The 12,852-nt window shown below is 36.1% G+C and overlaps 1 protein-coding gene across 6 annotated transcripts; it reads right to left on the reverse strand.

Annotated features, from left to right (window-relative positions):
* On the reverse strand, positions 23 to 7,074 carry LOC18771631 (ABC transporter G family member 22). Of its 6 annotated transcripts, none has more exons than XM_007204575.2 (11): positions 6,969 to 7,074; positions 5,861 to 6,251; positions 3,995 to 4,065; positions 3,082 to 3,317; positions 2,706 to 2,861; positions 2,421 to 2,604; positions 1,902 to 2,213; positions 1,370 to 1,657; positions 941 to 1,225; positions 710 to 817; positions 23 to 580 (listed from the first exon to the last, which is right to left on the reverse strand). In XM_007204575.2, exons 2-11 carry the CDS (start codon positions 6,243 to 6,245, stop codon positions 359 to 361), a joined length of 2,247 nt encoding a protein of 748 aa, XP_007204637.1. In that variant the 5' UTR covers positions 6,246 to 6,251; positions 6,969 to 7,074; the 3' UTR covers positions 23 to 358. The 6 variants fall into 6 exon arrangements, with proteins under 6 accessions (XP_007204637.1, XP_020423708.1, XP_020423709.1 ...); XM_020568119.1 differs by having other exon boundaries at positions 3,995 to 4,068; XM_020568120.1 differs by lacking the exon at positions 6,969 to 7,074 and adding an exon at positions 6,838 to 6,951 and having other exon boundaries at positions 3,995 to 4,068.

A 12,852-nucleotide genomic window follows, 5' to 3' on the forward strand; every position in this document is an offset into this window, starting at 1 on the left:
AGAACTGAATTTGAAAAGGTTCATTCATGAATTCAGTAAAGTCGTAGGGAGTTCTGGTCGATTACAATTGACATACAAAGTATAGATTTCGATCTGAATTCCTTTCATTACCTGGAGTTAAAATTTTCCAAAAACAACCCTAAATTTCTCCATATAGAGAATTAGCTACACAACAACTAACCGGTCTATCTGGCTTTTTACCTGCTACATGACTTAAATTTTACGAAGTTCTTAGAATGAAGAATGCATAAGTTCCAGATCAGTGATCCTCAGCTAGTTTTCCTCAGTTAATTTGAAACTCATGCTTCAAAAGATAGCTTCTAATAGATTCTAGGCTTCCTTGAAGACTTCATTGCATTTAAGCTCCACCTTGAAGCTTCATTCTCCGCAAAGAAAGGTATGCCAAGAGCCGGTATCCAAATACCATGGCTACAAGGGCACCGACTCCTGTTAAACCGCAGTCTGTGCTCAACCCATTAATGGCTGGCGTGATTGCTTCGTACTGCACCTTAAGAAGAAGCCTGTATGTGTGGTAGTTGAAAGACATATACCTAATCCAAGATATGAACACCGGAACTTTCTGCAACATTTTAAACAACATGTTGTGTTAGATATATATATATCTTCCATCCTATAGGAAATGTGAAATCTTTTAGGAAATAAATTTGTAGACAAAATATAAATTTTCAGTCAAGGATTGCATGCTTACTTTCACAAAGAACCCCCCAGCCAGCATGAATGTCATGACAGTTACAGAAGCTAGAGTTGTGGCCCTCTTTAAGTCCATCAATGTAGCTCCAATAGCTAGTCCAAGTCCCTGTTTTGCATCCATTTAACTAGTTAAATATGGTATTTTTCACCTAGTGTTTTGGAAGAGGTCAAATATTCAGCTTTAAAAAAAGAAATTAAAATATCAACCAGTAGCTGGAAAGAGGCATACCTGCGCTGCCACAATGCAGAGGAAAACTATAAGCATGCTTAGGAAGAAGGTGTCAGCACTCAGCCTTAAGCCTGCCATGAAATATACAATGACGAGGAACAGTACCGGTAGCAATAGGTCTAGTGGGAGATCACTTGTAGTCCTAGCAACAAAATATGCACTTAATCTGTACATGTCAGCTGCTCGTTCCTTCGTCAGCATGGCCCTTTCTTGAGGAAATGTAAAAATTGCTGTGAAGACAGGAAAAAATCCCCAGAAGACAGCAATGAAGAAAAGCAATCCTGCCTGCAATGAAGAAAAATAAACAAATAAATAACAGATGTTGAAAATCCTGTTTGCTTCTTAATTTGTTTCCTTTTGAGACCTTTCCCCAAAAGACCTTTCTGTGACATTTGTAACTTTTATTGGTTTGACAAGGCAAAGATTTACCTGATCCTCCAGGCCTTTGGGATTGTTGCTATCTGACTGCCACCAGAGCAAGCCCAGAATAACTGCAGTGGAGAGGACTTGGGTAATTCTCAACCAGCTGAAGTAGTCGTGCCTTCGTTCTTTAATTCCTCTACAAAACAAGATGGAAAATTGTTCCCACCAGCTTCCTCCCCATTCTCGTTTTGAAATCGACACCTTCAACTTCAGTTCATCGTCAAGGGGAAGAGGAACCATAATCTTCTTCTTCTCCTCGTCTGCAACTCGTGTCTCGTAGGCCTCCACAAGATACTGCTTTCAAATAGACACATCAGATTAGTGCGTTTGATGATGCAGTCCGAAATCAGACAGATTTTTCTTGTAGGACAAGTAAGTTGCAATGATCAATAAGTATTTGTAGCCCTATCTATATTTGTGAACTTTATACTTGGGAGTAATTATTCCTGACATGTGCACATTGTTAATATATATGTGGAAGATAATTTTCTCTTTTGAGCGCCTCTCTTAGAAATTTAAGAAATCAATCAGAACATACATCATGCACAACTGCTGGAGATGGCTTTCCATTTCTTGTATCAGCTGCTTCTGAATTTCCCATTTGCACTTTATCCTCTAACTCTGATGGTATAGAAACGTCATTTATGTTTCCGTTTGCAAGGTCTAGCAAGAACTCTGCCGGGTTCATGGCAATAAGTGGGGAACATCCTATGGATGAGAAATAAACCATTGCTTCTGATGCTTTCCCAAAGTAAAGCAAGCTTCCCTTCCCAAGAAGGATCAACTTGTCAAATTTGTGGAAGAGTCTACTTGATGGCTGGTGGATTGTTGTCACCACTGTTTTGCCAGCCTGCCATATAAAGAATCTTACTACTTATTTCTCAATTCAGTTATTAGCTGCTTCTGAAAAATATACTAATAAAGTTGAGGTTTAACTTTTTTGAATGAAAATAATTTGTATTTCCTCAGAATTTGGAGAAACTAAAAGCAGCTCTGCATTGCCTTGCAACTATAAAACTAATTGCTATACGGAATCTGTCTGTCAAAACTGAAGTACCTCTGCTATGTCTTGTAACATCTGAACGATTCTCAGTGCAGTCGTAGAATCCAAGCCAGAGGTTGGTTCATCCAGAAACAGAAGGGAAGGGTTAATTATGATCTCATTGCCAATGCAAACTCTCTTCCTCTCTCCACCTGATACCCCGCGGACAAAGGAGCCACCAATCATAGTGTCTTGGCACCTGTGCGTATCGAGAATTTTTGCTATTTAGCTTTTTAATCTATAAAAATCAGTGATGACAATGCTTATAAGTCCAATGGCAGCAGTAGAGGGAGAACTTACCTTTCTAAGCCTAGCTCATAAATGACATCTAGAGCTCGTTTTTCCTTCTGCTCTTTTGTCAATGTCTTTGACAGCCGAAGGAGGGCTGCATATGTTAATGTCTCTTTCACTGTAAGGTGAGGAAATAGAACATCGTCCTGTGTAACGAACCCTATCCTGCCATACGCTTCGTGTCAATTTTGTTGCACACATGCATAAATATATATTATACTTTGGAATCTGAAGGAGAAAAGAAACCATGTACTCTGCTTCAATCAAGCAGATTTTTACGGGAAAACCATTTTGATTGCCAAAAGAATAACTAAAGAAGCCTCCATGCCTATAATCTCTGTCCATATTTTATTACAGTGATAAAATTTTAGTTTCAGATTCGTACCTGCTTTTTAGGAACTTGGAGTATGTCTGGTCATTGTAAGTAATGGAACCAGTGACATTGGCTTGAACTGCCCTGCCTCCAAGCAGATTAAGGAGGCTGGTCTTTCCACTTCCAGATGGTCCCATAAGGGCCAAAACTTCTCCCGGGTGCACCGAACCGGTAATCCCATTCAAGATATCCTTCTCTTCACTTGTCCTCATTCCTTTGAGAATGATCTTGTATGTCACATCTGTGAACTGAAACAAAACCAGAACAAGATTTAGCCTTCATCAGTAATTAAGACTGTCAACTAGTTACTTGCAGTAATATATCAAACTTATTGCAACGTAGAAAGATAGTTAATTACTTTTCAGGAAGATTATGTCAGACTGTCCATACCCTTCTTTCCTTTGATGCTTTTGGTGTTCCTATTTGGGAATGTTTAAGCCTTTACTGAAGGCTAAAAACCAGTGTGGCTCAATATGCAGGTGTCTAAACTATTTCCGTAGGGTTTAAAACCCATGATTTCTTTACTTCTTCTAGGACCCTAAAAGCAGTTTATGTGAGTTTATTTATATGAACATGTAGCACCTTTTGGCTGCAAAGAAGGGCAAGTCTTGTACATACAAGTCATATAGAATGAAACTCTGTACAAGACTGAACCTGACCATGCTTATATTGCTAGCCATGTTCTATGGATCGCCCTTGATGTGTGTTAGATCATTCTCCACCCTTGCCTGTCCAAATAGATAGTAAGTATCACATCAATTCGAGCACTACGATTTGAACACGTGCAGGTTTTGAACGTACACCGGTAGATGTAGTTGCAAATTGCAATGGTTTTCCGGAAGAGGGAGAAGAAAATCATACATGGCAAACATGGCAACTTGTAACTTGTATAACTTGTGTAACTACTTGGAAGGTAGACAAAAACCTTGAGATAAATTGGCAGAGTAGGTTCTGTTTGGAATTTCGGCTTCCTGGTGGTGCCAGCTTCAAGATCTTCTGCTGCATTATGCAATGAATCATACATAGTTCTCTGTTATTATATTATTATTTCACTATTAGCAGCTGAAAATTAAGGCATTCAAAGAAAAAGAAAAAAAAAAAACTCTGCTTATGCAGCAAGAATTTTTTATGCTTGAAAGCATGTCTTTTTCTTATGGATTTTTCAAAATCAAGTAAATATTAATAAGGAGCAAAAACAACTTTTTATCTAGCAATCTATCCACCCTTCATTTATGAACTCATACTCAAGAACAACCCTCAAACTATTGTTTAAGGTCAAACTGATTAAGACATGGTATTTAATTAGATGTTTTTTTTCCTTCCACGTGCATGTCAAATTTTTCCATATTAAATTTGATGCAATCTCACATCAGACCAAAAGGCTAATTTAGGTAGACTCTGGTCCACTGTTGACAAATAAATGTGATGACCACCAATCAGGCCCAATTAACCCAGCACAAATGGGATTTGGAGAGGACCTAATCTCTCATTTAACCATTTGGGACCCACAATTGCTCTCAAAATGGGAACCCACAGACGACTAGTTTTCTTCTGGTGTCACATTTGTCAAAGAATGCACAGTGTGGTGATTAGGAGACAGATGTGAAGCAAAACATCACAGGTTAAAAAAAGGCCAAGGGAGAGAAAAATCAAAAATCCAGACATGAAAAGATGGTCAAGAAAAAAGAAGGGAATGCTAGTGTTCTAAATTTTATGGTATGGTAGGTGGAAAAATTAAACATGCCTCACCGCTACACCACTGTTCTGTTCTAGTTGTAGTAATTCTCTGCTAACAATGGTCCCGAATACCACATGTATAATTGAAATGGGAATTTGTATATCTAAAGTCAGACAACACTACACGGATGTTAGAACTCGAACTCAAAATTCTTTTAAAATAAACAATTAATCCAAACCACTCCTCTAGTAGTGGGTGGTTTCTTCCCCTTCCTTTCAAACTTCTTGTTAAATGTTAGATTAGTATTGTTCTTTTCCCTTTCATATTTCATAATCAATGACCATAAGTAAGCCAAATGTTATCTCCTTTTCTGGGAGCAGTGGGGACCCAATCCCTAACCATCTTCACATTTCCATGTCATTGTAAAGCACTGTTCTCTTTTTAAAAGTCTTTGGCAAGTTCCTGAGAATCTGATTGGATTATTTCTACCAAAGAGTTGGAAACTGTATTTGGCCTTTTTCTCTCTGGCTACCAATTGAACACCACAAGAATCATTTACTCAAAAGCTTCACTCTCTTCCCCTAATTTTACCAAAACTGCCCCTCAAAGAGCAAAAGGACCCAAAAAAAATCCAAAAAAAATATCATAAATATTTTTTATTTATATTAATTCAGTCTATTAAAAACCCAAAAAAGTTAAAATTAATTACATAATTTTTTTAAAATTAAATTTTAAAATAAAAAAACCTCTCTTACTCTTTGAATGGCAGCACATGTTGGGAAACAAAGACTAGCTGGGAGGGAGAGTGGAAGTAACATGCATCATCAAAACAAAAACAAAGACAACAACAACAACAACAACAACAAAATAAAATAAATTTAACAAGGACAAAAAAAAGAGAAAAAAAATTACCAAAAGTAAGAACATGTGCATACATACTCAAAAGTGAAATAAATAAAAATGTTTAATTCGATCTGGCCTTTGTATTTTAGCTCTTGCATTGGGACAGATTTAATTTCCTAATTATAGTTTTTAATTTTTAATTATATAATTATGGGTGAAGAGCACATGCATTAAGTCACTAATTAAGCATTTGCATGAAATACTACTTACGGATATCATCGTCGTCGCTAAAAGGCTTTGAGTCGGCGATGTTATCCGGGGGCACAGTGAAGCCAGTGAAGGAGAATGAGAACCCCAAGCTGGCGCTGGAGGCTCGGCTTAGAGCAGCGCCACTGCTGACCTCATCCAGGTCCAGCTTCATTTGGGCGCTCCTAGACTTCCTAATGTGTGTGTTTTTGCCAACACTGCCGCTACCACGCCCGGGTGACGCCCCCATCATGCGCCGGCTAGACTTCCTCGATAGGGTGCTGCTGCCGTCTGCTGACCCCACAATGGCTTCGCCTAGTGGAGGTGACTTGAACGCGGCCGCCACAGTTTCCGCTAGTTGATCGGACTTGGTCCTTGGCAGCACGGATGAGCTTGGTAATTTCTCCATTTTTCACTAGAGGGAAATTAGAAAAAAAAAATGTACAAGTTAATTAAATTCATTTGCATGAATGTGATAATTAATTCATAATGTTTTACTACCTTTGGAAAATGAATGTGATGAGAAAATTACAAGGCTTGGTGTGGAAAAATAAAATCAAAATTTAAATGGGAAAATCTTTGTAGAGAGGTAGGTATACAGTGCTAACAAAAGATTGTATGGTCTAAAGTTGCAAGGGAACCCACACCACAAAATGGGAGGAGCTTTAAGGTAGGAGCATTTAATAATGTTATCTTGTTAGAAATTGGAAAGAAACCTAATTAATCTTCTTCTATACTTCAACAATGTCCTCATTCCTTATAATTAGCAGAAGAAAACTTGAGAAATTAAGTTGCAAAGCAAACTTAAAAGAGAAAAATGATGAAATCACAATGTAATTAGTGGAAAGAAATTAATGATAGTTGGGGTTGCATCATGATATGCTAATTAGCATAGAAGTAAGAGAGAGAGAAAAGAAATGAAATGAAAAATGTTGAAAGTCCAAAACAATATGATTAGAAGGTAGGAAGAAAGAAAGAAAAAACTCCTAATGTATCCATACCTTATTCTTAGTTATATGACTGAAAAGGAATGAGCATGGAGTAGAGGATGACTAGATAGGAGGGGAGAGAGAGAGAGAGAGAGAGAGAGAGAGAGAGAGAGAGAGAGAGAGAGAGAGAGAGAGAGAGCTACCTTTGGTGTTTTGAGAGGTATGATGCATGATCTTTCAACTTGTGGGTGCATCCTCTCCCTCTCTTTATAGAGAGCAAAGCCCAATCAAGAGGGAATGTGAAGTTACCAAAATACCCTTGCAGTTCCCCCTATTATTTACAAAACACATGTAACTCTCCTAAAACCGTGTGATAACAACTTCACTCAAACCTTATTATATTATATTGATTTCGTAGTGTTTCATTTGTCTCTATCCGGGTCTAGTACTATAAATCTTATTCATTCACAGCAAATAAGAAATTGATAATGACAAGTTAGTTGATATTTTTTAACTTGAGATAAATGGTACGAGTCTACGCAAGACACGATTCATTAATAACGAAACAATCTAAATCATACTTGTATAACTCATCGAGTGCATCCATAATGTACTGTCTTACACGTGTTAGGACGATTTGGTGTTGCTGTTAAGGGTGGAATTTTGGTGATTTTGTTTCTGTATGAAATCAAAATTGTTGATGAGTTGCTAGTGCTATGGTATGAGCGATCAATTAAGTAACTTTTGACATTGATGATATCTGTTTTAACCTCATTTGGATGGATGATGTGCCGCCTAATCAAATACCCCAATGCAAACAAAGACCACAAATTTTGTTTGCTTTGTTGGAGGGCCTACATGTCTCTGTAATATGAGGTCTTGGTTTGGTCTTAGATTACCCTTTAAACAGGGCACCAATTAATTTCTTTTGGTATTTAGCTCCCAAACGGTCCACATTAATTATTTTTCCTTCTCAATATAATATATATATATATATGTAATACTGGAATTAATTTCAGTACGTACATTATCTTTTGCTTTCTAATACGCCTATATTATAACACATATTCAATCATTAATATAGTAAGTTAAGTTAAGTTAAATTAAGTCTAACTTTAGAGTTTAAAATTTAAATATTAATAATCACACACATGTTTAAATTTGGGTTGATTCGCAACGTTACGACGACATGCCCCCGTGTAGTAACCTAGAGACACGATAATTTATTTGTATATTTTGGTGTCTATTTAAAGAGACCCTAATGTACGTAATGTTGTTGAAAAATTATTTAGTGTACCTCATAAGCAAGAAATTATATGACGTTTAGTGTATGAGTATTATAAATTAAATGAATCCATAACAATATCACATTGACATGATAGATTTAGGTACGGACAATAATTCCCGCGAATTATTTTGTAAATTTATTCGTGCTGTGACTCTTATTGGCACCTTATTGCACGTAATTTGGATTTGAAGTTTCCTTTGTCTGTGCCACCCTCCCACTTTCTTTGACCTTTTCAAGGATACTAAACTTTGTTTTTATCACGTTTCTATTTTTAAACGTTCTCCGTTATATGAGGAAAAAGCAAAATAGATTTTGCAGTTCATATCCATTGCCATGCAAAGAGAAATTGGTTCATGCGATGTTGAGCGAAAAACAACATGAATGAAAGGAAAAATAGATACAAGCGATAGTGGAATATGAGGAAATCAAATATGCAAGGTTTTGGTTGCGGAGATGAACGTTTTTAATCACTTAAATTACATACAAATCTATTGTAAGAGCGTTTTCTTTATAATTAACCCATGAATTAAACCAAAAAATATTTAAACATCTACAGATGAATGACAAAAAATTTCTTTTTGGTGATATATATGTTGGTATTTTCATGAATGCAACTTGGTCACTCAAGATCATTGAATTTTCTCCGTGGCTGGGGTGTGTTTGGCCAAATTCATATAAATTTTAGAGCAATCCAGAGGGAACTGTGTAGTCTGTAGGATCGTCGAAATTATTTTTGGCAAGTTGGGCAAAGGGATAATGCCTTATCCTGCTAACTGTTTTTTTATATATCTTGATAAATTATTATTATGATTTGTTCATGAAATATAAAATACATGTCAAATTAGAGCAAATAATCAAGGGCCAACCTAAAAAGAAAAGGAGTGGAAGGGTGGAGTAGTAATTTAGGGTTGATGGACCATTTGGCAGGTGATAGGTGTCCAGAAATAGCTAGGGTTTGGACAAAAAGTGGCCCCAAAAGCCAAAAGGACAATTTTGGTGGTTCCTGATGATAAGGATCAAGGAGGAGCTGCGGTGGTTGTTTCATGGTAGGTCACCCTCGAATTCGATGGCTCCACCAAATCCTGCCTCGTGGCACCCTATTGTTAACAATCCTAATAATAATTAACCAGCTGGTTCCCATCCTCAAGAATATCCCTTTATTTAGCTCCAAAAAAAAGAAAACATATTATTTATAGTTTTCATCGAATGGACACTTTATTAAAACCAAGTGTGCAAGTGTCGGACACTCAATCAAACATTTATGTTCAACGGTTAACGTCGTGTTTATAGTCAAGACACACCTTATACATGGTCAAGACACTCTTTGGACATGGATCAGCTTATACTTATAGTCAATTAATATGTTAATTCAATTATAATTTATATAAAATTAATAAACTACATTTGAAAAGCCTAGAAAGCATGAATTTCACTATATATGGTATTGTGAAATTGGAATCTGAACATCAATATTTTGTTTTTGTTTAATATATATAAATATTATTATAATAATAATAAATTAATTGCCATGTCCTTGTGTATTAATTTTTTGAAGTTTGATGTTTTCGTGTTCCCGTATTGCGTATTTGTGTAACTGTATTTGTGTCCATGCAACATAGATTTTCATTATATATATATATAGCTACTTTAATATGTCACTTATATATGATACTCTGAATTTATTAGATAAAGACACCAAATGTAATATGGTTTGAGGAACTATAAATCAATTCTACTTTTAATGTCCATGTGTTGGTTGTGTGTGTTGCTATTGTTGTTAGGGTTTCCAAAGACACTGGAATGGAGACAAGAACGTTGAGAACTATGCATGGTGGAGTTTAGGTCATATTCAAATAGATTGAATAAGATTGTAAACTAATTGAATTGTGTTGCTTGTTAGAATTTATGTTAATTAATCATTTGTCAAATGGTTAGTACCCTTGAATTTAGGATAATTTTTTTTTTAAGTGAATCACATTGTCACGTAATGTTATTAATTTATATAAATAATATTTAATATTTAATAATAATTATTATCTGCTATAAATAAATATAAAAAAACTAATTGTTATCCATCACGAAATACATTGTCGAATTTTCTCTTCTTCTTTTTTCAAAATAAAAACAAAGAAATCTGTTGAAAAATTTTCTCCCTCCAACTCTCCAAGGCGGTGCCGTCCAACTGAGGGAAAGGCACGTGACAAAGACGTGACTGCAAGGGATTAGGCAGTCAGTCTGAAAGTGAGGTCGAGTGTCCTGAGAGGATCGTAGCAAGCATATTATTTGTACCAGCGGCAACAGTTGTTATTAATACAAGCTGAAGCTGTCACTCGCTTGCCACGTGTAGGGTCAGCAATCGCCCAACCACACACGGTCCAGCTTGACTTGATGGCTCATTGGCTGCGAGTCCAGCACCACAAATGCCATGACACGTAGGCAGATCAAATGGCTCGATCCCATTCAGCTGCCCTGTAGTGTTTACACGTGGTCCTCAAGATCACGCAGCTGATAGCATTGTGACTCGATCTTTTTTGCTCCTTTTTGGTCCCTTCATGCATGTGCACTGCACAACCAAGTGCAGAGCAGGTGGAGGAATTATGAAATTCAATTTGCAGACCACACACAAACACAAAAGCTTAGAAAGTTGGAGGACCTTTATGTGGAAGGAAGCCAGCACAAAAGGAATTGGATGGGCAAAAGATGGAAAAGGCAAAAAGCTATACAGATTGGGAATTTTCTTCTTCTTATCTTCGCGTTTCGTCCTCTTATCTTATCACGCACAAAATTTTAAGAAAATTATAAATACGTATCATAATAACTCGTGAATCATAAATATCAAGAAAATTCTAGGATATACATTTCTGTTTGTGAATATTCGAACTTAAAATGTTTGAATTTACAGTTCACATATACGATTGATTAGACGATCTAAAATTAAAAGTGCAAAAGAAGCTTTGTAATTTGGGGATGAAGAAAGGGTAACTATTTATGCACCTAAAAAGTATAATCTCAATTATTTAGTAGAAGTGGAAGGCCCTAAACCCTAGTGGAAGAAAATGGTGGACTGGACAACATGCATCAGCAATGAGTGAATTGGAAGTGGCTATGGCACTAGGGTAGTGATGCCTATTTGGTTTCTAATTAATTAAGAAAGGCTTCGTAGCAAAATCAAACTCAAGATTCAACATGTACCATTTAGATCCATTACAAAGACCAAAAAAACAAAAAAAAGTGGTATTCACATCACTTCTTGCAGCCTCCCACTAAGAAGAACAGATGGCAAGAGTCCAGTTATGGTGACACAAAACTTTTGTTGTAAATGAAAGATTCCCACTTAAAAAAACACCTTTGGGAAATAAAGGGCTTGATTGATAGACCTGAATTTGAAGTTTGAGCTAACTCCACCTTCCCTAGCTACTACAAGAATATTATTGAGTATGCATATATATGCTTGAAATGAAATCTAATAATTAAATAATGGGATCTTTTTATGGAGCCGATGTCGAAAAGGAATGCTTTATAAATATTATTTATTTAAATTTGAATTAATTTTAAATTATATTTATTTCTAACAAGTAAGATTCGGTTGTGTGTACCGTAAATAAGTGTTTGGTACTATTATAATTTTTCCAATAATTCTATACCCTACTACTTAAAATGAAAGACCCACTTGGAGAGTACCAAGTAGTACGTACTTCATATTAACATAGAAAAAAGTTGGAAAATAAATGAAGTTGATGACTTATTTGACTTTTGTCCCATAAAATACAAAAACCAAAATGAACATATTATGCATGGTGTCCTCGAGGGTTTTGATTGTGAGAGAGCAATCAGGGAAAAGGCTGTAGGGGACACCTTCATCAAATCCAACACAGGCTGTTTCTTTCTGTTTTAATTTCAATGAGAAAATATTTCAACAAAGAAAAAAGGAAGTGGTCCAAATAATGCAAAGGTGAAATCGACAGCGGGAAAGGGTGTCAAGGGTGGGGACTAACAACTTTTTTCTCATTTTCTTCTTCTTCTTCTTTCTTCTTCTCTCTCTCGTTTTCATCCCATAAGAAAGAGGGCTTGAAAGTGAAGGATGAATTAAAAGTTGGATATATCGTTTTTAGAAAGTTCATCAAAAGCTGTATCTGCAATGGAAAAAGATGGTGTGTGGTAGGTCAAATATCATGTGCTTCGAGCCATTGCTGAAACCAAATTATGAAAATAAAAAGAAAAGGAAAACCTCGGATCCATCATCAACTTAAAAGAAAACTTATTTGCTATCTGTTACTTATATATATATATATATTTTTCGATTGTATATCTGTGTTTTGAATTATAAGTTGAATGCATTAGCAAGAAACTTGTAGTTTAAGTGATTAATATATAGCAGATACTCCTGCACCCGAGGTTCTATTCGAATCCCTCAGCGTTCAATGTCACTTTGTATAAAAAAACAATATACATGCATTAATTTCCCACTAAAACCCTATCTCAACGATGGAAGTCAAGTGATCATCTCTTAAAACTCGATGTGAAGCGCATATCGATCTCATCATCTCTTCCCCTGTCTGTATGATTACTGTTTGACATCACATGTGTGTGGTTTCATTTTGAGTATTTGTGGACAACCTAACAGCAATAATTTAAATTTAATGGCAAGCAGCTGGTGCATATTAGACAAATTTGATGGTTCAGTTTCAGTATGTGCTCTCTCTCTCTCTAGGCCCTATCAATCAACGATGACGGATATGGACATTTTGCACTTTGACAGTACGTACGTACCACTCACATACAGACATATGATATGTACA

This window comes from Prunus persica, chromosome G7, assembly GCF_000346465.2.
Source record: "Prunus persica cultivar Lovell chromosome G7, Prunus_persica_NCBIv2, whole genome shotgun sequence".
Taxonomy (NCBI): Eukaryota; Viridiplantae; Streptophyta; class Magnoliopsida; order Rosales; family Rosaceae; genus Prunus; species Prunus persica.